Source organism: Cnephaeus nilssonii, assembly GCF_951640355.1.
Source record: "Cnephaeus nilssonii genome assembly, chromosome: 1".
NCBI classification, from domain to species: Eukaryota; Metazoa; Chordata; class Mammalia; order Chiroptera; family Vespertilionidae; genus Cnephaeus; species Cnephaeus nilssonii.
This window is the reverse complement of record NC_137072.1, coordinates 91,940,605-91,963,873: the sequence shown is the minus strand read 5'-3', so window position 1 is coordinate 91,963,873 and position 23,269 is coordinate 91,940,605. Positions and strand designations below refer to the sequence as shown.

The 23,269-nt window shown below is 39.8% G+C and overlaps 1 protein-coding gene across 2 annotated transcripts in view; it reads right to left on the bottom strand.

The window, feature by feature from the left end:
* Window positions 1-23,269, bottom strand: part of ATP8A1 (ATPase phospholipid transporting 8A1) — a 216,872-nt gene that overhangs the window by 29,160 nt on the left and 164,443 nt on the right. For both annotated transcript variants that reach the window (XM_079777553.1, XM_079777554.1), the window contains exons 25-32: window positions 22,302-22,485; window positions 22,100-22,210; window positions 14,037-14,111; window positions 13,811-13,933; window positions 10,167-10,245; window positions 7,131-7,192; window positions 5,740-5,796; window positions 4,404-4,511 (exon numbers count right to left, since the gene is read on the bottom strand). In XM_079777553.1, the coding sequence (XP_079633679.1) occupies window positions 4,404-4,511; window positions 5,740-5,796; window positions 7,131-7,192; window positions 10,167-10,245; window positions 13,811-13,933; window positions 14,037-14,111; window positions 22,100-22,210; window positions 22,302-22,485 (799 nt within the window). The remainder of the gene's footprint in view (window positions 1-4,403; window positions 4,512-5,739; window positions 5,797-7,130; window positions 7,193-10,166; window positions 10,246-13,810; window positions 13,934-14,036; window positions 14,112-22,099; window positions 22,211-22,301; window positions 22,486-23,269) is intronic.

The following is a 23,269-nucleotide window of genomic DNA, read 5'->3' as shown; positions in this document are numbered from 1 at the left end:
TGCAGAATTACAGTACTAGTTTCTGCGTGCCATGAGATGGAAAAAAGTTGGAAATTGCTGGTGTAGACAAATGAGGCTCGGAATTCCTAAGAGTCTCTGGTGGCTGACCAGCACAGAAAGGGTTGGTTAAATGAGGCCAGCATCCTGCTCTAACATACATGTGGGTCGCTGTATGTTAGAAAGATGTTCCATTTGAGCTGAAATCTGGCTCTCTGTCACCTCTATCCCACTGTTTCTCATTTGTTCAAAACAAACAAGCAAGCAAAAAAATTGATTTAACGATCGTTTACTTAACACTGATTTATGGGCACCAGGAGCCCAACACTGTGAGGCTGGAGTGAATGAGTGAAGAAATGCAGGGGCAGTGGACACTGAGAAGGGGTGTATGCATTCTGAAACGGTCACTGGGGCTCGGAGGTGGAGGGTGGGCTGAGGAGGAGCAAGACCACGGAAATATCTAGAGAGAGCCATGCCCTCAGAAAACAGAGATTTCCTCTTCTATGCAAATCCCTGACCTGCCAGCAGGGAGTGATCGGCCTTCACTTCTAATTTGCAGGTTACACACCATGGATGCCTCGGAATGACTATGAGCGGAGAGCAGCATGGCACCATGGGTAAGGCTGCAGGCTCTGGGACCAGGCAGCTAAGTCAGAATCTCATCTGTCACTTAGTATTAGTGGGATGTCAATGAGGTACTTAACTTCTCTGTTTACATTTTCGCATCTGTGAAATGGTTATAATAACACGTTTGCTGTGGGGACCCAGTGAGCTGAGGATAAGCAAATGCTAATGATGTTTCTGGCCAACATGGTGGAGTCTGCCTTGACTTCTCTCACTCCCCACAGCCAGTCTGGCAACAAGTCTTATGGGCTCTCCTACCTCCAAAATAGGTTCAGAATATGACCACTTCCCCCACTGCCACCACTGCCTTCCATCTGGGTTACTGCAGTAACCTCCTGAGTGGTTCAGAACACAGCAGTCATAGTCCTGCTATGGAAACATAGGTCAGAGCATGACACCTCTCTCTCAAACCCCTCCATGGCCCTTGGTCTGACCATGAGTAAAAGCCACAAGGCTCTATGGCGAATGCTAATATTTATACTTACCCTGGTTTTACTGATAACAATATGTATATTACTATATCTAGTATATATTATATATAATTATATTATTGTATTGTAATCTATATTATAAAAGGCCAGTGGCCGTAACGCCCAAACAACCGGTCACCAGGAGGTGCATGGAGCACCTCTCGGTCCCTCCCCACCGCCCGCGAGCCGCTTGCGGCAGCGTGGCGGGGCTCATGCGGTGTGGCGTGGCGGCGCTCACGCGGTACGCTACTTGCGCACGGCAGGTCTGGGTCTCGTGCGATTTCGCGCACTGCGCCTCTAGTATATTATATATGTAATATTAAAATAGTAATATGATTTATGTAATGTATAATGTATATGCAATATATAATTATATATGTAATATATAATATATTATAATAGTATTTTGCTATGAGAGTTAACAGATGAATCATTAAATTTTATTCAAGATCATTGGCCAATTATATATACTAGTATATATATACGCACAAAACAGATATAAATATTGGAACATAAATTTTTCACATACACACATATATATGCAACTACTAGTATGTGTGTATGTGACTATACTTTAGGTTAAAATATAGCTTTAAGATTAGAAAAATATAAACCTAAGGGTAGCGACTTCTTAATGGAACTAACTGGATTGTAACAGAACAAATGATTCTCTACATATAATAAATATGTTCAAAAACTGATTATTGTGCCTGGCTGGTGTGGCTCAGTGGTTGAGCTTTGACCCATGAACCAAGAGGTCACTGGTTTGATTCTAAGTCAGGGCACACGCTCAGGTTGTGGGCTCGATCTTCAATAGGGAGTGTTTCTCTTTCATCGATGTTTCTATCACTCTGTCCCTCTCCCTTCCTCTCTCTCTAAAAATCAATAAAAACATATTTTAAAAAATTGATATTGCTATAAACATTTTTTTGAGATGCATTACCCTAGTGCCCAGGAAATGGTAAATATAGAATATCTACCCTTGAGAATCTGAGTGGCATTCCTGTCATCCTTTTTTTCTGGAGCTGCTGTGAGGCTCATTCAGATACACACATATATATCAAAATGCTTTTCAAGCCCTAAAGTACTACATAAATTTCAAGTATTATTCTTTTCTTTCAATAAATTAGACAGACTTACATTTTGGACAAGCTAGTCAAGCCCAATGCAGAGTTAATCCATTTTCGTAGTTTCAATGGAGCAAAAACTATTTAAATATTATATTCAAAGTATCAGTAGTAATAAAACAACAGGAACAAGAACCCCCGTTAGCACGTCCCACTGTCTGTGAAGCGAACAGGAACGTGATGGAGTACTGACATTCATTTCACTCCGAATTAAGCACAGCATCACCACAAACCTCAAGAGATGATATGAGGTTTTGTGTTTGGTTAATACTGGTAATTCTACAGGCATGGGTAGAATTATATTTGGTTGGCAAAGAGCCAATCAAATGTCACACGTGTCATATAGAAGTAGATGGTCAAAAACCCCATTCTTGTCATTGAAGCTGTTGGCTACAGTTGCTTACACTATCTGGATCGCAACGTGTTTTGTCATTCATTTTGAAGATAAACTATTAAGAAACGAGACAAAATGAGGTCTAATGAAAAAGATATTAAGTTGGAATTGACCTTGGGGAAAAAATAGACAGAGCACATAAAATAAAAAACAAAGAATAGAATTGGGTTTTTCAAGTGGCATCGTCAGATAGATAGTCTTTGATTTTATCTCTTCAGAACAAATGGACTCAGCAACCAAGGTAAGAGGGAGATGCATTCACAGCCTTTTCCCTGCTCTTAAAATACATGCTGTAAATTTTCTAGAGTTCATAGTACGTATTTCAAAAGAAGCCTTCACTTTTGCTGGAAGTATGTGCTCTTTCATATGTCTGGCTTGGTGTAATCCTATATAATAAAGAGCTAATATGCTAATTAGACCGAATAGCAGAACGACCGTCCGGACGACCTTCCGGACGAAGCTGGGGCTGTGAGGGGCTGCGAGGGCTGGCCAGGGCTGCGAGGGGCTGTGAGGGCCGAGCCCCTTGCACGAATTTTGTTCACCGGGCCTCTAGTCTATATATATAAAAGCCTAAGTGACCATCCGACCGTTCGCCTGGTAGCTATGATGCGCAATGACCACCAGGGGGCAGACGCTCTGACCAGTAGAAGAGGGAGCCCGATTCTTCGCGGAATCGGCCGTGGGTTAGGTTGCTGCTGGGGCACTGTCGGCTCTAAATCTGCTTCACCCGCACTCCGGACCCAGAGGTTGGTTTTGGCCCGATCCCCGCAGGCCAGGCCGAGGGACCCCACTTCTGCACAGGTCTGTGCACCAGGCCTCCAGTAGTATATAATGGCTCTCCAAGAAATTCAACCACGAAAAAAATTTTTTTAAATGTGCCTGCATTCTGCTAATTTATAAAAAAACAGGATGCTGTCAGATAAATTTCATGAAAATGATCTACAAACCAGACTGTCAAAAGTGAAAGTTACTCACGCACTACTTAGGGGCAAGGCGTATAAGGAAACCACTGGAAAGGTTTCCCATGACTATGGGGAAACAATGTACTGGAACGGAGCTCACATTACCCTGATTTGCAAGTTACTGTGAGGTCACAGGAAATCCTGAAATGTTTTCCACATTTTCTTTTATACATTTTATGTCAAATTTCCTGCAATTGAAATCATAAACCCTCCTACTGCTGGAATCTCCTCTGAAGGAAAGGGGATCTTGTGACATTCCCCCATGAACACCTAATAACTCAACTCCTACCAGGGTAACGAGACACTGAAAGACAGAGCTGAAAATGGACTCTGATAAGGCTGAAATGTCAGATGCCCGAACTCCTTCGAAATGAAAACCAAACTGATGTTATTAGGACAACTCTCAAAGTGCATTTAATCTAGTGACGGTGGACTTTTCTGTAGAATAAGAGATAACAGAAGAAATGATAGACTGTCCCAAAGACATAAGCCCACCATTTCCCCAAATCTCTCATCCAAAATGTATTTGTGGATTTATGTTCTAATTTTAAAATGGAATTTTCTATGTGGATATTCTTAACGTGATTCACGCTCCTAACAGCCATACTTTATTGTCCCCAGTATGTTTATGAAAGGATCAGTCAGATTTAAGTAAAAGGTCCGCATTTAAAATATTCTCTCAGGATTTATTACAACTGTGGAATTTAAAAATAGCTTTTAAATGGTCAAATGCTCCATTTTAATATAAATCCAAGCCAAACAACGCAGGCTCCTTCATGAATAGCAATTTTAAAGGTTTGTTGAATCATGCGTTATGAGGACACATTACCTCTCCTGACATGTCAGGGGCCATCGGGACAGCGGGCCACAGAGATGAGTAGATTCCGAAGAACACCACCCAGAGTGCGATGCTGCCCCAAATTGCTACGTGGCTGAACTGCGGAGGAAGAGAAATGGAGTCAAAAGACTTCTAGGTAGATGGAGTACACAAATACTAACAACGCCTTCACAAATTCCCTTTCTAACTTTTTATTACATCCATAAAATATTATCTCTGGGCATTTCTAAATAAGTGTGTGTGTGTGTGTGTGTGTGTGTGTGTGTGTGTGTGTGTTTTAACTGGATCTTCCGTTAAGTGCTAATCTTTTCCCACAACAATTATGATGTCTGTGGTCCTGGCATTTGGAACTGTTCTTTCTCTACCTCCTTTGTGGGTCTCTCCTCTTAAGTCTTCTTTATTTTTTTATGTTTAGAGAGAAAGGAAGTAAGGGGGAGGGAGGGAGGGAGGGAGAGGGAGAGAGAGAGAGAGAGAGAGATAGAGAGAGAGAGAGAGAGAGAGAGAGAGAGAGAGAGAGAGAGAGAGAAACATGGACCAACTGCCTCTTGCACACCCCCTACTGGGGATTGAGTCCAAAACCCTGGCATGTGCCCTGACTGAGAATCGAACTGGCAACCTTTCGGTGCATGGGACAATGCCCAACCAACTGAGCCACACCGGCCAGGGCACTCTTATTTTTTTAAAATCCCCTACCATTTTTAAGCTTCCTTGATTTTTCTCTCTGCATGTCTCACTGAAAGATGTTAGACATTTGTGTGAATACTATTTTTTTTGATCCATGACAATCAAATCCAAATTTCTTATGCCAATCTTTCCCCTGAGCATCAAACTTATTATTATTATTTTTTTACTATAACTATCTACCTGGATGTGAATATACTTCAAAACTAAGGTACCTGAAATGGAACTTGTTTTATCCATACTAAATATTTACAAATGTCTGAGGGCAAATCTTTTGCTAATATTATTAGCCTTTAGAATCATTTTGCACTAGGTTTTCTGCCAAATGCTGTCTTGTGACACACTCGAGTGAGAAACAATTCCTTGTCAGTAAGTTTAAAAGCCTCCCCTATTCCTGGGATATTCACAATATACAATTATACATTGAAGGCTCTGAGAAGTCTTGTGGTAAATAAACTTGTTTTACTCAATATTTCCAAACAAGAATCCCTGGTTCTCTCTTCTCCATCCCTGAACCCCCACAATTAACAACCTGTAGAAGGAACTAGGGTTAAAGGATAAAGTCAGAATGACAAACTACAAAAAAAGTGGCAATACCACATAGGTAAATGTGAGACTTCTAGGTTGAGATTAGAGATACTCTTACCCATGTCCAATATGATGTCTCCAATCCAGCTTTCAAACACACAGTTATCACCACAAACTAAAACACAAGGGAAAACGTTATCTTTAAAATAAATATGACAGTTCATAGAATGACTGAAAGTGAGATGTATAGAGAACAGGTATCTCTGAATTAGATGATGGAACTACATGATCCCCACCTGGCCTTGTACGTCTAACAAGAATCAAGTGAACTGGCTATTGGCTGGTGGCTGAACGTTACGACCAGAACTGTCCGTTAGCATTGCACCCCTGCCTCCCCCACAGCCGACCGTCCATCCACGAGGCCCCTGAGCGTGTGTCTGCCTGCTTCTTGTACACTTCATGAATAGTGATGGAGGCCATGTCTGCAGTTACTTGGGTTTTAAAGCCTGCTTTAATTTTATTTTATATCATTTTTAATGCATAGGGCCCCCTACTTTCTGAATTTTAAAGATCACTCTAAAAGTAATATAAGTGGATATTTAGAAATCTAAACACTTACTTTGTAACCTAACTTACAGTGAAACTCTGCAGGGCAGGATGTAAGAGCTTGTTATGTGCGGTAACTACCACCCCTCATCGCCGGTGACTATGCTACTGATCCTGAAGTCAGGGAACGAGGCTTAATGAACAGCCCTCTGTTTTCCACAGGGTCACAGAATGGTTAAACGGACTTGGCCCCGAGTCAGACCATGTGTGCGCGAGACTCCATCAGTTATTAGCTGTTTCAGTTAAGGGACTAGGCAAGTTCCTTGACATCTCTGTGTCTCAACTCCTTCGTCTGTAAACTGGGTCTGAGAAAACTTACCTATCATATTGGGGTTTGAGTATAAAACACCAAGAACTGTGCTTAGCACTGTACTTTATCTATTATTGTATATGTATAATTAATACAATTTTATACATGGTCAGTAGTCAAGGGAACGCTGGGCATGGTCAGTAGTCTGCAGTGATGGAAGTGTGATGCTGGTGAAATGTCCCCAAAGAGTGCAGATTTCTCTCCCATCATAGTTATCATGAGACTCTAGAATAACCACTGCTTAAACACCCAAGAATAGCAAAAGCAAAAATATTCACAAGGACAGTGAAATAAAACTGAGGAAAAAGGGATAAGGAAGAGAATAAGGGCAAATGGGGGGAGGAATAAGAGTAAAGAGGGAATATTGAAAATAACAGCAACCGAAGTACTATAAAGTCAGTGAACCTAAATGACATTTTAATAACCTAACGTGGAACCATCTTTTACTAATCAAAACAACTCATTTCATTCTTAAAGGGAAGTGCAACCAACCCTTAAATCCAGAAATGCAGGCATTTAAATTTGAAAATAAAATGAGCACATATGGAAGGATTCCCTTTTACATGCAAACCAGGCAAATGTCCTGCACTCACCGTGTAAACAAAGTTGCCCAACAGCAGATAGTCGGAGGTTTTCCCATTTCCAAACACAGTACCTACATGAAAAGAAGAGACGCTTGTTAGAAAAGAAAATAAACAAGGTCCTTTCAGGATCCATTCAAAGATAAATCGACTCAGAAGTGGTGAGCAAAAGAATGGTAACCAAGGGCCCCACAACGCAGCTAGAACTAAGACTAAAAAGTGTACTGAAGGCGTCTCACAAAGTTGCTATGAATATGGGTCACAAATTGAAGACAAATTTCCATGAGCCAATATGAAGGAAACCTGACTTGTTAACCAATTCTCAGGGTCCACGAGATTAAAAAAAACACAAAAATCAAACTAATTCTTCAATTAGTTTGCACAAGCAAAGCTTAATGCTGTGAGCACTGAGACAGGAGGAGGCCTCTGAACCCTTAAGAGAGAACTTTGATAACAATATAGATGAGGGTTTAGGAAGCCTTCAAGGGTATTCTTCAAATTAAACTGACTTTTTGGATTACTATGAATGTTTTAATTGATTTTTAGAGAGAGAGGAAGAGAGAGGGAGAGAGGGATCAAACCTGCAGCCCGCGCACGTGACCTGACCAGGTATAGAACCGGTGACCTTTTGGTGCACGGTAGGATGCTCAACCAACTGAGCAACACTAGCCAGGGCTTGACAGCTTTTTAAATGTGGGTGCATGACAACGAGGAATGCAATGACTGCTAGTACAGTGACATCTCTATTGTGCCAGGGTACCAGCAGTTTTACCCCACCATTGCTTTTGTATCAGCAGTGAAAAAGATAAATAATGTCTTGATAATATTATAAAATATTTGAAACTGAAATTTTGACCTCATGGACCACCAAAAGTCATAGGTATTCCCAGATGTCTATCTATAGACCACACTTTGAGAACTGCTGAAGTAAGGGGATAAGTAAGTTTATTTGAAAAAACATACTTTAACTGGAGTACTTCTCTAAGGTCATGGAATCCTGAATTCTATGCTGGATTTCAATATCCCATGGCTCAAAAAAGTAGAATTCAAATATCCATTAACTGATAAATGGATAACAGAATGTGGTAAAGACATACAATGGAACAGTTTTCAGACAAAAAGAGGAATGAAATACTGAGCCATGTTGCAACAAGGATAAACCAAGGTCACATATGACGTGATTCCACAGAGACAAAATCCACAGACACAAAAATCTGTGGACACTAGGGGCTGCGGGGAAGGTGGAGAGGAAGGGGAAGTGACTGCTAATGGGTATGGGTTTCCTTTATGGAGTGATGAAATGTTCTGGCATTAGATAGCGGTGACATTTGCATTATTCTGTGACTATACTAAAAACCACTGAATCGTGTGATTTAAAAAGGTGAATTTTATGGTATGTGAATTATATCTCAAAAAAAAAAAAAATTCCCAGTGTGCTTCCCTAGTCTAAATCTACTTTAATTAGATTTCTCACCACACTCATTTCCATGGCCTAAAAAATGAGAAGTATTTACTGCTGCACTGGCAAAGCAATTCATAAAGACATGAGATAAATATCTCTGACTAGAGCATGAAACCACTGCCTTCTCATAGTACTCACCCCATTCATGCTGCAGGCCCTTGTTAACACGTCAACAGTGTACTGAGTGCCTACAATGAGCCACGCTCTGTTCTAAGTATTGTACATACAACAGTGAACTAAGCGAACAATTCCCTCTCTTCTGGAGCTTTGATTCCAGCAGAGGAGAAAGACAATCTATAATAATAAATGCGTAATAGGCTAATTAGACTGAACAGCCGAACGACCTTCTGGACGACATTCCGGATGAAGCCGGATCTGCGAGGGAGGGCCGAGGCAGCCGCCGTGGCTGCGAGGGCCAAGCCCCTTGCACGAATTTCGTGCATCGGGGCTCTAGCAAAAAAATAAGCAAAAATATCAGACCTCCATAGACAAGTGCCATGAAAAAGAAACAAGACGACATGGGATAGTGACGGGGGCAGTGGGGACAGGGGTGGCTCTTTCAGATGAAGGTGATCTGAGAGGGCCTCTCTGAGCATGAACCTGGGGAGGGAGGGAGAGAGCCGGCAGGAATGTCTGGGTGGAGAAAGGATGTGCATGGAGGCATGGGGAGAGGGGAAGTGGGGGAGGAAATCAGATGAAGGTCGGGGCTGTGGATTCTGCCCTCAGTGTGACAGAAGTCTGTGGGTTTTGAGGAGGGAGGCGCCGGGTCTGATGTACCTATTGCAAGGACCACTCTGGCTGCCGGAGGAGGGCAGACTGTAGGTGAGCAAGGACGCACGGCCAGCCCTCTTCTGTTGGCAATCATTCACTCACAGTCAGCGAGGTATGGCCTGTACTTCCAAGGGACTGACAAACCCCTGGGTGGAGTTTTAATGACTAGTTTGGGGGTACAGGCACCGAATGGCCGGCTGTCTTCCCCAGGATCCCAAGGCAGCTCCAGCTTAAGCAGCGCCGAGATCTCTTTTCTAAAGTGGCCACTTCATCATTTTTATGCCTATAGGAAATTCACCATGATCCTATTTCTCAAAGCTGACAGAATAACTTCACTTCCTCAAAACAAGCAGAGAAAAAGCTTACACTCCACGCTGAACGTAAAAACAGATTAAAAGTCTCATTCAAGACATCGGCTCAAGTCTACTTGGAAATACTAGCATGTCTGATTAGGCACAGCATAAAGAGCTTGATACAAGCCTCGTAGGTATAATAAACAGACTACATAAAATATTAGCGCCATTGTCTTCAAACAATACATCAACAGAGGACAAAAAGAGCCCTAAAATTTAATTCTCTGCAAGTTGGGAAAACATGAGAAGTCGAGAAGAAAGGCTTTGCATATATTAAATCACTTTCTCCCAAAGGAATAATAAAACTCTTTTAAAGTGTGTACGACTTTTGGATGCATGTATTTTAGGTTAAGGAATACCATATAATGAAACGGCTATGAGTTTGAACATATATTGACAATGAATTAGTTTTCTAAAAAAAGTAAGAAGTCATTTATTAGCATTCGTATCCTTTCTACTTACCATACTGAAGGGCTTTTAGTGGAAACCAAAACAGAATAACTGAGTGGAAGAGGCCATTTAAACAATGAACCCAGAAAACCTGGGGGAAAACAAAAATCCATGAGAACCATTTGTGATAAACTAGCTCTGTGAACTCTGACCTCTCTTTTTATCTGTGGGCTAGATTCACAAAACGTGGCTCTGTCAGGCCACCACTGTGAATTAATAGAACTGACAGACACTTTCTGCCTCTTAGACCTTCATGGGTCATTTATTTATTTTTATGTTTCTCAAAATGTTTTTGCAGCTTCACTGAAATTTTTTGTACCTTTTAAAACCAAGTACGAAAGGTTTAAATTTCTGCCTGAAGAAGAAAAGAAAATTTAAAATAATGCAGATCCTGAAATTCTTTTAAGGAGGACCATATTCATAATTGCAGAAGAAGAGAGTTTTGAAAAGGTTGTAATTTGGTCAAATCCTTACTTTCTCTTTCCCACGTGCAATAAAAATGTAAACTTTTCAATGGTAGGGATATAATGCATTCATATTCTCTCTCTCTGTATATAGGCATTTATATACATATACACACATATTATATACTAAAACTAGCAGGTATTACATTTAAATTGTATAATTCCTTTGAGTAAAGCAGTGTCAATATAACTGAATTTATAAAAAGCTTCTCACAATTTTTAATACCTGTCAACATCAAACTTCCTACAGTTATAATATCATTTAATAGTTTATTACTTTGTACATCAATTGTATTTTAAGAAGAACAAGAAAGCTAGTATCACTGGCATGTTCTTTGTAACATGGCTAGGAAAGATTAAATTCTAGAAAAACTGTTTAGAATTCTTATGGCCCTTTGAACAATTGCAGTTTGTCATTTAAAAAGTGATTCTTGCACACCAGACTTCTGCTAAATAAAATTGTCGTGTATTAATAGTTTTAAGCTGTTCAAACAACAGAAATTAAGTTGCCTGCCTCCCAAAATTTTCCACTGTGATTTCAATCTCCTTTGTTAGTTCACGCAGCCACACTGGATTGTATGATCCAATTTACGCTCCAATACATTACACATTTGAACTTGTGTTCCTCATTAACCTTTGTCTCCCCTCCTCACTATGTCATCACCACACGTTTTCATTTGACAGAAAGCACAGGTGGGTGCAAGAAAAATTAGTTCTACTTTTCCATTTTCCTGACCGCTACTTATTGTCACATGCTAATCCTTTAACCCCTGTCCTGACCTCAGAACCTCCGACCCTTTTTACCATAACAAACGTAATCATCGTCATTCAGGGCAACAATGCTGCTACACTGGGGACCCACGGCAACCGCTGTGTACACAAGTATGCATTTTTGTGGCCATTTGCCCCTGAATTTTAAAACACGTCTATGGGATTTAGTCAAAGAATCTTCACTGAAATCATTAGAAAAATCCATCAACCCTCCCTATAAAAAAATGGTGTATAAATTCTCAAATGGATACAGAAGTCCAGGGATGGGCAAAAGTAGGTCTACAGCTGTTCATAGGGAAGAAGACAAATAATAAAATAATATTACAAGAATGAACTCTTTCATGTACTCACAACTGGAGACCTACTTTTGCCCGCCCCTGTATAATCTATTTGGGTTGATCTGATGACTTTTTGAAATGCCTGGGCTCTGCAGATAATGAAATACTTTGTAAACAACCAAAAAAAAAAAATTGTAAAGTTGCAAGGAAGGATGCATCCACATTAAAACTATTCTACCTGGTACACCTTATCCCTGGCCACAAAAATGCGATGGTGCAAAAGGGCATGCGAGGATGTGGCTGTCCAGGAATGGCTTTGGGTAATCCTGTGGAATCTATGTTTAGCAGGCGTCCTCAAACTACGGCCCGCGGGCCACATGCGGGTGTTTTTGCCGTTTTGTTTTTTTACTTCAAAATAAGATATGTGCAGTGTGCATAGGAATTTGTCCATAGTTTTTTTTTTTAAACTATAGTCCGCCCTCCAATGGTCTGAGGGACAGTGAACTGGCCCCCTGTTTAAAAAGTTTGAGGACCCCTGGTTTAAAGTGACAGTACCATGGCCAAGTGTGTGGCTGAGAAGTTAAATCTGGAGAGGGCACTGTGGTGCCTGAGCCACGGTCGTTTGGGGACCTGTGGCTGAGGTTGATACAAGAGTCTAGGTCGCTGAGTGTTATTGTTAGTATGTCAGTATGTCTGAAGAAGCCTAGCTCTCAGATAAATTTTTCAAGGAAACAAGAGCTCATAGGGCACTGTGACTGCCTACTTGAAAATACCCACTACAGGTAATGAACCTTACGGCAAGGTGGTGGAGTTTAAGACAAACTGGATATCATAAATAAGTTTTTTAAAAAAATCCAAAAATAAAACATTCAAAAATAAAGGCACAGACATTTCATATCACAGATCAGAAGAGTTTCAAGAGACTACAAAAAATACTTTCCAGAACTAATGGTATTAAGTCCAAAAACTCTTCCATTTTTTAAAAAAAATTAACCAAATTCAGTTATTTAAAATAATGCCATCAAGTTGTATGTACATGCACACCTGCCCGTGCGTGCACAGTGCATCCATGAGGACCTCATCTCAGAAGATGAACAACATCCTGGCTATAAACTCAACACCAACATTTATGGTGTGAGGTCCAGAGGCGCCGAAACACCTGTTTCATTTTATTTTCTTGGTATATTCGGAAGAAATGTCATTTGAGAGCTTCAAAAATATTTAAAATTTCCTACACTAACTGTCCTGAATTCAAAACACCCAATCTAGGTTACATCTAATTAGTAGTAACATGCTAATAGACATGTACTCTATTAAGTGAGAAAAATTCTGTTACTTGTATTATTGTTTCAAAATGACATGTATCTTGACTGTTAGAAAATTAAAAAAAAAATTATGCCTCACACTAAACCAATACTAGAGTTCCTAGAAAATACCATTGGAAACACTTGAGAACATATACTTGCCGGGAAGGAAACTGCAGAAAATGAGCTATTTTTGTGATTGGGATAAATAAACACCAGGGAGCACAAGAGATGACAATAGTCCCTGCCATATTATGCAGGATAAAAACCCAGAATATGATTTTAGATAACATGCTGGACATTTTATCTTGTATTTTAATTTTTATGGCTTGGAAATACTGAGTGTTTTGACTGAGTTTCCCCCCCCCCCCCCCCAAGATTATAATTTGTAATGCTCGATACAAACAATCTAATACTCTAAAGAGGACAAAGTTAGTTCACAAAACAGGTAATTCGTAGAGAATGCTCCCCCGCCCCTCACCACTTCACACACGTAACGAAGTCCTGCTCAGTCTCGGGGACTGACCTCCGTGAAGGGCAAGGCTGCAGAGACTGGCAGTCAGGGGGCCAAAGGGACCCTCACGTCTGTCTGCCAGACCCAGTTCCCTGCCGCCTGGCAAGTCCCAGTGAACCATGGTTACATTTTAATTTTATAACAACGCAAACAAAAACCTTGTCAGTCCATTATCAGAACCTTAGGTAAGCCTGACTCACCACGGTCGACACCCTGGTTCTGGGAGACCAGATGCCCCAAGTAATTGAAGCAGTAAAGCAACCCCCCTTCTCCCCCTAACTGCCCCCCCCCCCCCCCGAATATGTGGCAGGACGTCATATCCTACCTTGGTGTTGAAGTCCAGGGCGTTCTGAGACGTTTTGTATAATTCAGGATACTTCAGCATATTCTCTTTCCTGCATGATCTCTCAAATATGCCCAGCGTTAAGGGAGGCATTGCTGTAAACATCTGAAGTGCACAAACGGGTCATTACACCAAGCGGCCAAAGGCAGGTGAACCTTTATTTCAAAGTATTCAGCGAAACGGGAAAAACCAAATGTCTCAGACTTACCACATTATAAAGACCTATGCACCATCTCTCAAAGAGGATCTGTCCGGAAAAGCCATTAACAAAGGCAAACCAGATCTAGAAAGAAAACAAAACCCCGGAAATTAGGACACACAAAAATAAGTGCATTGTGCAGAAAATGTTGTGTACTCAACCACTGCATAATAGCGTGATACTTTCATGACTCTCTTGAAAATGGTGTTTCTTTGCTTTACTTTATAATTTGAAGGGATGCCCTCACAAGGGATCTGTTATTTAAGTCAAAGATGGTTCCTCTTGTTGAAAAAAATAAAACCCCACAATTCTGTATCAATAGGCAATCACAGATTTTAAAAAAATTAAATGTAATATTTTCGAAAAGGCACTTCAAGAAATATATTTCATGCCATTACACTTTTAGAACTTTATTTCCCTTTTGAAATATCTCCTGATAGTTATTTAAATATTATTATTGTTTTTATTATAAAAGAACATATATTTATTTAGAAGGTGAAAAAATTTCCTATAATAATACCATCATCATTTATTTTCTTCTGTGTTAATTGCATTCATATATTTCATTTATATACATTCATAAATTTACCTTGCAGGAAACCTACTGCATATAGATAGTATCATGTCCTGCTCCTCTCCCTCCTCCTCATGTAATATGCATTTTCTTAAGTTGTTGCATATCCTTTAAAAATGATATTAATGGCTATATAACCTCTAAGGGTGGCTATAACTATTTCTGAATATTTAGCGTGCTTCCAGATTTTGCTATCTATATATATGAAAGCCTAAACGACTGAACGACCGGTCGACCAGTAGCTATGATGCACACTGACCACCAGGGGGCAGATGCTCAACGCAGAAGCTGCCCCCTGGTGGTCAGTGCGCTCCCACAGCGGGAGCACTGCTCAGCTGACCAATGGGCGCCAGACACCAGGCTCATGGCTGGCAAGCACAGCTGCGGCAGCGTGAGCCTCTCCCGCCTCCGCGGCAGTGCTACCGAACAGCAGTGGTGGCAGGCACAGCAGGCCGGGATGAGTAGGAGTGGCACAGTGCCTGGCCTGAGCTCGGGCTCCTCCCTGACTGCCTGCCACTTTGCGCACTACTACATCCCTCAGGGGACGTTGGACTGCCTGGCCTGTGAGCATCGGGCGGAAATCGGCAGTCTGGCATCTCCCAAGGGGTCCCAGATTGAGAGAGGGCACAGGCCAGACTGAGGAACCCCACCAGTGCATGAATCCGTGCACCGGGCCTCTAGTTATATATAATTCTGAACTGAATGTTCTTACACAGAAGTCCCACATATTTCTATTTCTTGAGAATAAACTAATTTTTTTTGTTTTTGGTAAAAGGTAGCTTTATTGAAATATAATTGCTATACAAAAAACTGCATACATCTAATGCATTCAATTTGGTGAGTTTGAACATATGTACACCCATGAAACCATCACTACAATCAAGACAATAGACTTAACCCACCTCCAAAAATTTCCTGTGGCCCTTTTCTTTTTTTCCAGGATGAATTTTTATAAGTGGAATTATAGTAGGTCAAACTACACTTTTTATTTTTTATTATTATTTTAAAAAATATATTTTATTGATTTTTTACAGAGAGGAAGGGGGAGGAATAGCGAGTCAGAAACAACAGATGAGAAACATCGATCAGCTGCCTCCTGCACACCGCCTACTGGGGATGTTCCCGCAACCAAGGTACATGCCCTTGACCGGAATCGAACCTGGGACTCTTGAGTCTGCAGACCGAAGCTCTATCCACTGAGACAAACTGGTTAGGACTATATACACTTTTAAAATAGTTTTTGATAATTACAGCCATCAGAATATGAAATCCGAATTTATATATTAAAATACTTTATAACTTAAATTTATGCTTTGATAAAAATAAATCTTTAACTAACAGAACATAATGTCCTTCCATATTTTGTAATTCTCTTAAAAATAGAAACCTTAACTGTTGGCTATAAAATTAAGGGGCAATAGAGAAAAATGTTATCCAACACGTGTAAGACAAATGATAACTGAGAGTGATATTCGTAAATCAAAATTCTTCCATTATTTAAAATGTAATTAGAATCACGTTGATCTGGAAGAGTGAAACGTCTGGCCCAGCAATGAGATTACATAAACACAAACACAAAAGCAAAACACAACAACAAAAAAACCTGTTAGAGGAAAGCAGGCTTGACATGCCCGGCAAGCGAATTTTTGAATCGGAGTTGCTGGGACTTTGCTACACTTCACGTTTCATTTAACATCATTATGGAAGCATGAATTGCTACAAATTCACCATTTATCAATAAGCACTCAGGCCGACCCCCACAATGAACACTTTCTGTACCCACACTGATCTTTTTCCTTTTTAGAGTGGAAAGGAATGGAAAAATAAATGTTTGCTTCAGGAGATGGAAAAGAACACAAAGTAGTAATAGCATGTGACAATTAAGTCCAAATTGTGTCAGGGTTGTACACACATTAACAAAAACAACAACAACAAAAGCATAGAAATTGGAGTCAAATCTGAAATTGTTGCTTGCTTTGCCACATACATTTACAGAAAAAAAATTGAACATCTATCCTAAACAAGGAGCCAGAGCATTCATTTGTGCATGCAAACTTTAAAAAAACTTATTAGCATCTTCATGTGTACCGGTTTATTCCTTACGGTGGTGCTGCTGACTTCACCTTTTTTTTTTTTTTTAAGTGTTAAGCACACACAAATCGACAAGACAGACTTCAATGCTTGCTATTGCGTTTTCACATTTGACCTCTGTGAGAAGTGGATTAAGTAAATACATATCTGTGATGCTCTGGATGATGGTAATGTCCTCTCTGAAGGTGACTGTGATCTACCGTGATAGTACATACAAACAAACTCTTTCAGGTTTCCTAGGGTATGATGGAAATATAAGGAATTATTAAACCCAAACTTTCTATTATGGCCTCACTGGTCTATGAAGATGCAATCTAATAATTTTTGGTCTGAAGAAAGCCCAAGAGACATGCATACCAAATTTGTGTAATGAATATGAATCAGTTCAAAGGTTATGGTTATAAATGCACCTGCAATCCTTATCACTGGATAATAAGAGAAATGTATATGAATAAATTTATTGTGTGTGAGTCAACATTTGTAAATGTGACTAGTCTCCTAGTTTCTTTGTACAGAACATGAAATGCTGATTCAAATGTTCTAGTATAAGCTTGGAATTTAAGAACCTTCCTTAATCTAGGAAAAGTTTCAAATTCCAAATAATATGCAAATAAACCAACATGTCTGGATTCGAAGTTTATTTTTAAAATGCATGAATTTGCTGCTTTATGACAGAAATTTTTAAATGGATAGGTATGAATTTTTACCTTTTTATTTTTCCTACTGAAAGATGTAAAGGTTTTAGAAATTCTCTTCCTGCATTTAAAAAAGTTAGTATTCTAATTCCTTTTTTTTTTAAAAAAGGAGAAGTGACTAGATAAGAGAATAACCTTCCAACGGAGTACCCTATATACCTTCATACAAATATTTTGGCATTCAAAGAGAAAGAGAAGTCTACCAGAAGGCTGATTTCAAGTTAGTGAGATTGGTAGTTAGACACATTAGAAACATATCTCACACTAAGAACAACACCTACATTATAGATATATAAAAGTCCCTCCTTTGACTCAACCCAAACCAGGTGCAGAAAGAAAACATCGGTTCCTCTGGGGAGGCATCTTAATTATTTAAATTCTCAGGAAAGCCACATCCCAGCACAATGTGCAGGGAAAATATCACCTCACTGACTTGACTCAAAGCTTCTGGGAATTAGAAACAATACATTGTTTTGGGATCTTACCAGAACACCTGGATGCAACCAATGGAAAGAAAAGGTCTTATCTTGGTAGGAAGGAGTCAGATGTCTCAAAGAAATTTTGCAAAAATCTCTTTAGAAAGAGCCCGTAATTTCAGTGAACACCTAGGCTGCTGCAAGTGGCCCCCATCAATAAGTGCTGTAGACCGCCACCTGCCAAATCTGTATTTGTTTGTTTGGCTGAAGCTGATGGCAATGGAGAGGCTAGGTAGTGGCATCCCTGGCACTACAGCAATGGGAAAAGCAGTTTTTGCAGATAATCGATAAAACCCATAGAGCTCCAGACTATTCCTTCATTGGCAAAGAAACTCCAGACCTGCCTCTCCTGGAATTCTTTTCTAAATTCCACGTCCCAGCAGAGGCGTGGCCGTTGAAGCCGCATAGACTTCCCCCCATGGAGCATTTTTGCATATTAAACAGCAGCTTACAAACAGTCAGTGAGTCCTCTGCTCCCACGCCTCATCAGCACAAAACACTGAAAGGAGAGAGTCCAGACTGGCAGTTGTCCTCACTAGAGACAGTCAGTGATGTGTTTTCTGTCTATTCATTCACAGTATCGACATGAGCCATTAACATCTGCAGACCTTGTTTTAGCTGGCAAAAGTTTGGTATCTGGGAATTGATTGAAAAGGTCAATTTGTTTCCAAGATAGTTGAATTATATTCAAAATACATTTCCATAAAGTGCTCAAAGGAAAATAACTTAAATGAGATTTCCAGTAAAGTTTAGGGCTTACTTCCTTTTTTTTTAAAAAAAATTGAATTTACTGGGGTTACACTGGTTAGTAAAATTATATAGGTTTAAGGTATATAATTCTATAATACACTATTGTGTAGTTCAACACCCCAAGCTAGGACTTACTTCCTGTTCGATATTGAAAGAATTTGGTCAGTGCTAAATATCTCATGAAGAGGCTTTAAATTCAAAGCCAAGTGAAATTTAAGGCTAATCAAACACCAATCGTATAACTCTGGATGAAACAGAAACTACAGATTTAGTTTTCCATTTGAGTTTAATATATTTTACTTCCCCCTATTAGTACATAAGTTTTACCCACTTCACTGCTGATTGTCAAATGATCTAGATTAAAAAAAAAAATAAAAAAATTTAAAGCAGATTTCTTGCTACCAATGGCTTTAAACTCCTAGTATCTTCAAAAATATATGTAAATAAATGATATAAGTTGATATTATTTTGAATGAGAAAAATATAATTAGGAAAGCTAGTAACTATAGAGGATACTGGTAATCATAATAATAAAGAGCTAATATGCTAATGGTGGGGATGCCATAACGTATAACGACCGATCGCAGGAGGCTGCCTGTGAGTGCGGTGGGGTGTTGCTCTGGAGATGAGGCGGAAGTGGGGAGGCGCCCGGAGGAGGCGGAACCAGGCGGGGGTGAGAGCCCTTAGCACCCCCCTCACCAGTCCTTTGCCACTTACAGTGCAGCAGGCGGGAGGCTTCCACGCTCTCCTCTGGAGCCATAATGGGGTGGAAGTGGGGAGGTGCCCAGAGAAGGTGGGATTAGCCCGAGGTGAGGAGGGACTGAGGGCGGGGCTTGAAGCGGCCAGAGAAGGCCAGAGGGGTCAGGGACTGGGCCAGGCACGCTGGAGCTCTGTGTGGAGAGGTTCGGGTGTCAAGGCGGGGTGGCGGGGTGGCGGGTGGGTGGGCGGGGCCGTGCAATTTTGCGCGCTGGGCTCCTAGTCATAAATAATTATTTTAGAAAAAAATCACAAATTTATATATACAATAAAAAAATATTTTTTTGATCTCATAAATGATTTTGGAGGTGTGTTTTGCTTCAAAACACAGACTACTATAGACCAAATCAGCAGAAATGAGCAATGAGGAAGTTACCAGATTATCCTGTTTGTTTCCAAGTATTTGCTTATTTTACCAAATGGGTTGTAACCTCATTACAGATTTTTAGTGACCGATAAATAAAACTGCCTGCACACTTGAAAACCAAGTTTCAGTTTTACCAGCTAACTTATAATAAGAACTATGTTAACTCAACATTTTAATAAGGAGACAAGCATTCTTATAGAGGCATAAAGAACAGCTGAACCAAACACACAGCAGTTCCCAGCTAACCTGCCAACAGGGTAAGTGTGAAATCTAGATTTTTGTTTTGTTTACAGTGTTATTTCTCTGGTGTAAAGCATAGGATATTATATTCTTTAAAAAAAATATTTTTATTGATTTCAGAGAGGAAGGGAGAGGGAGAGAGAGAGAAACATCAATGATGAGAGAGAATCATTGATTGGCTGCCTCCTGCATGCTGCCTACTCGGGATCAAGACCACAACCTGGGCATGTGCCCTGATCAGGAATCAAACTGTGACCTCCAGATTTATTGGTTGACACTCAATCACTGAGCAACACTGGTTGGGGTGTTAGGCTGTGTATCTTCTGACAGCTGTGGAGGAACAGCCAGCAAGTTAGAGGTCAAAGTGGCATAAACAAACATCTGTAAGGAAGCGCTGGGCATATTTATGAGGGCGAAGGTGGGTCCTCTCTCAGGAGGGGCAGATGGAGGGTTTTCTTAACCAGCTATGGAGAACTTATCTTCATGCTCTTTGAAGCTGCAAGAGGGGCAAGAAACTGATTACATCTAGAGCAGTGGTTCTCAACCTTTCTAATGCCTCGACCCTTTAATACAGTTCCTCATGTTGTGGTGACCCCCAACATAAAATTATTTTCGTTGCTACTTCATAACTGTAATTTTGCTACTGTTAGGAATCGTAATGTAAATATCTGTGTTTTCCCATGGTCTTAGGCGACCCTGCTAGCGGTTCGCGACCCACAGGTTGAGAACCGCTGCTGTAGAGCCTAAAACCATGGGAAAACACAGATATTTACATTATGATTCATTAACAGTAGCAAAATTACGGTTATGAAGTAGCAACGAAAATAATTTTATGTTGGGGGTCACCACAACATGAGGAACTGTATTAAAGGGTCGCGGCATTAGAAAGATTGAGAACCACTGATCTAGAGTGTGTTTTATAAATATAGCTTCTGATGATAAAATGGCCTGATGTGAATGAAAGGTAAATGATTTATCTATCACTTCCTGACAGACCGTTCAGTTCACTTATTCATGCACGGGTGCTTTGCTGTCCACTATGGTAGCCACTGATAGACACCCAAATTTGAAGACTTAGTATGAAGAAAAGAATGTAAATGTTACATTAAAAATTTTTAAGGTGATTATACGTTGAAATGGTAATACTGAATATATTGATTTAAATAAAATATCATTTAAAGGTTAATGTGGGCTTTAATTTTTACATGTTGCTCATGTGGCTTCCAGAATTGCACAGGGGGCTGGCATTCTTATTCCTGTTGGCAAGCTCCTGGGTGGAGGACAGGAAGAACACTGAACGAAGCCTGGGGCCGGGCACCCAGTAGGTGCTGTGAAACTGTTTGTAGGACAAAATACAACCCTTTAGAAGTGATATTCCTGACTCAGGTTAAGTTTTCATTTAAAAAATGATTTTACAGACTAAATGTTTGTGTCTCCCCTGACTCCCCCCAAAATGATGTTATATTTGATATATGAAAAGGAATTTGGAATTTCTTGCTGTCCAGACACAGGAACTAAATATTCTGATAGTTTTTAGACTCATTCCTCATTATCTAAACTCCTGCTACCAACCAAACTCAGAAACCAAAACAGATCTGGGTAGCAAGGGATACCTGTACATAAGTATCTAAGTTTGAAACATAATAAGAACTACAAGATGGCCAATATTAGCAAAACTGCCTACGTATTCTTCCTGCTTCTGCTTCTTTAACCACCACCCCCCCCCCCAGCAGAACTGCTATCCTCAGTTTTATGTCTATCATCCCCTTCACTGTCTTTTAAAATACAGTTTCCATGTGTTTTTCCCTAAATAGTGTATTGTTTTCTCTTGTATGTTTTCGAGCTTCATAAAAAATTCTATAGTTTGTAGTCTTTTTAAAACCGAAAACATCATTTCATTAGCAATTCTAATTCAACATTTCTTACCAAAGCGATATACCTTTTTTAGCCAGAATTTAAACATGAATTATTCTCCAGCGCTGACAAACTTTTTGTTTTAACTTGTTTAGAAGTTATACAAAGTAGGCGAATGGATTAATTAAAATGAGAACACGTCTTCATAAAGAAAATGTCTTTACATATCTATGCAAGTGACAAGGATTTAAAACGTAACCGGCTATTACCTCAATAATATAGAGGACTATATTCTTGTAGAAGCAGTACAAAATGCACTTGGAGACTCTGTTATAGTTCCAGGCACCATGGACCATCAATAAATTCTTCAAATACTTGAACTAAAATAAGAGTGGAAAAAAAATTAGTATTTCCCTTTTCCTAGTGTCAGCTGACTGAGATGAAGGGTGAGACTGCTGAAATGATTGTTACCTGCGCGATGGAGTAATCAGAAGAATTCGCTGCCTGAAGGCCTTCATTCCCGCTTATACCCACGCCGACATGTGCCGTCTGGATCATGCTGACATCATTGGCTCCATCACCAATTGCAAGTGTTATGACTTTGACTTGTTTCTTAACCATCTCCACGACTTCAGATTTTTGAAGGGGAGAAACCCTTAAATTAGAACAAATGATCAATTAGCTCTGTTTTCTGGGGGGAAAAAAAGAATTTTAAAATGTCAATTGTCTTGAAGGATAAGAGCAAGTGAGTATGCAGTTCTATGAAGAACCATTATGGAAAAGTCTTAGGTTTGCAAATGTTTGGTTCTCTGTTAACCTGGTTGCCAACTCAAGGGAAAAAAGAAAATGAAAGTCTTGGAAACAAATCTTTAGGAGATAAAGAGAAGCTATGAAACCTTGTTAAGCACTAGTTTACCAGTTTACCAGGACTAGTTTATTTCTTTAACAAGTGTGCATTAACTTGTTAAAGAAATAACATTTGAGTTCCTAATGCCATTACTTCCTAACAAATTACATCAGCATTTCTAAGTTTTCACTTGTGAACGAAAAAAGTCAGAATGGCTGTTAAACGATAGTCCAAATACTTATTAAAACCTCTACTATTTCTGGAGAACAAAAGTTTTGAGCCACCGAAAGGTGAACTTAGACAATGTAATAGACATTTAAAACAACTCAAAACTCTACTTAAGTTAACAGTAGGGCACTGGCTAACCTCTTGACCTGTTCTCAGACACCATATTGAATCAACCAAAGTAAATACCAACCATTGGTTGCATAGCTCCTGTTCCTCAATTTTCTTCCAAAGCTACCAGGTGTACCAATTAATAATGTGGATTTTTTTTCAATAGATGGAGTTATACATATGTTGATATATATGGGATTTGATATATATGCTATTTTGTTGTATTGACAGCAAACTTCAAAACTTCATATGTCAA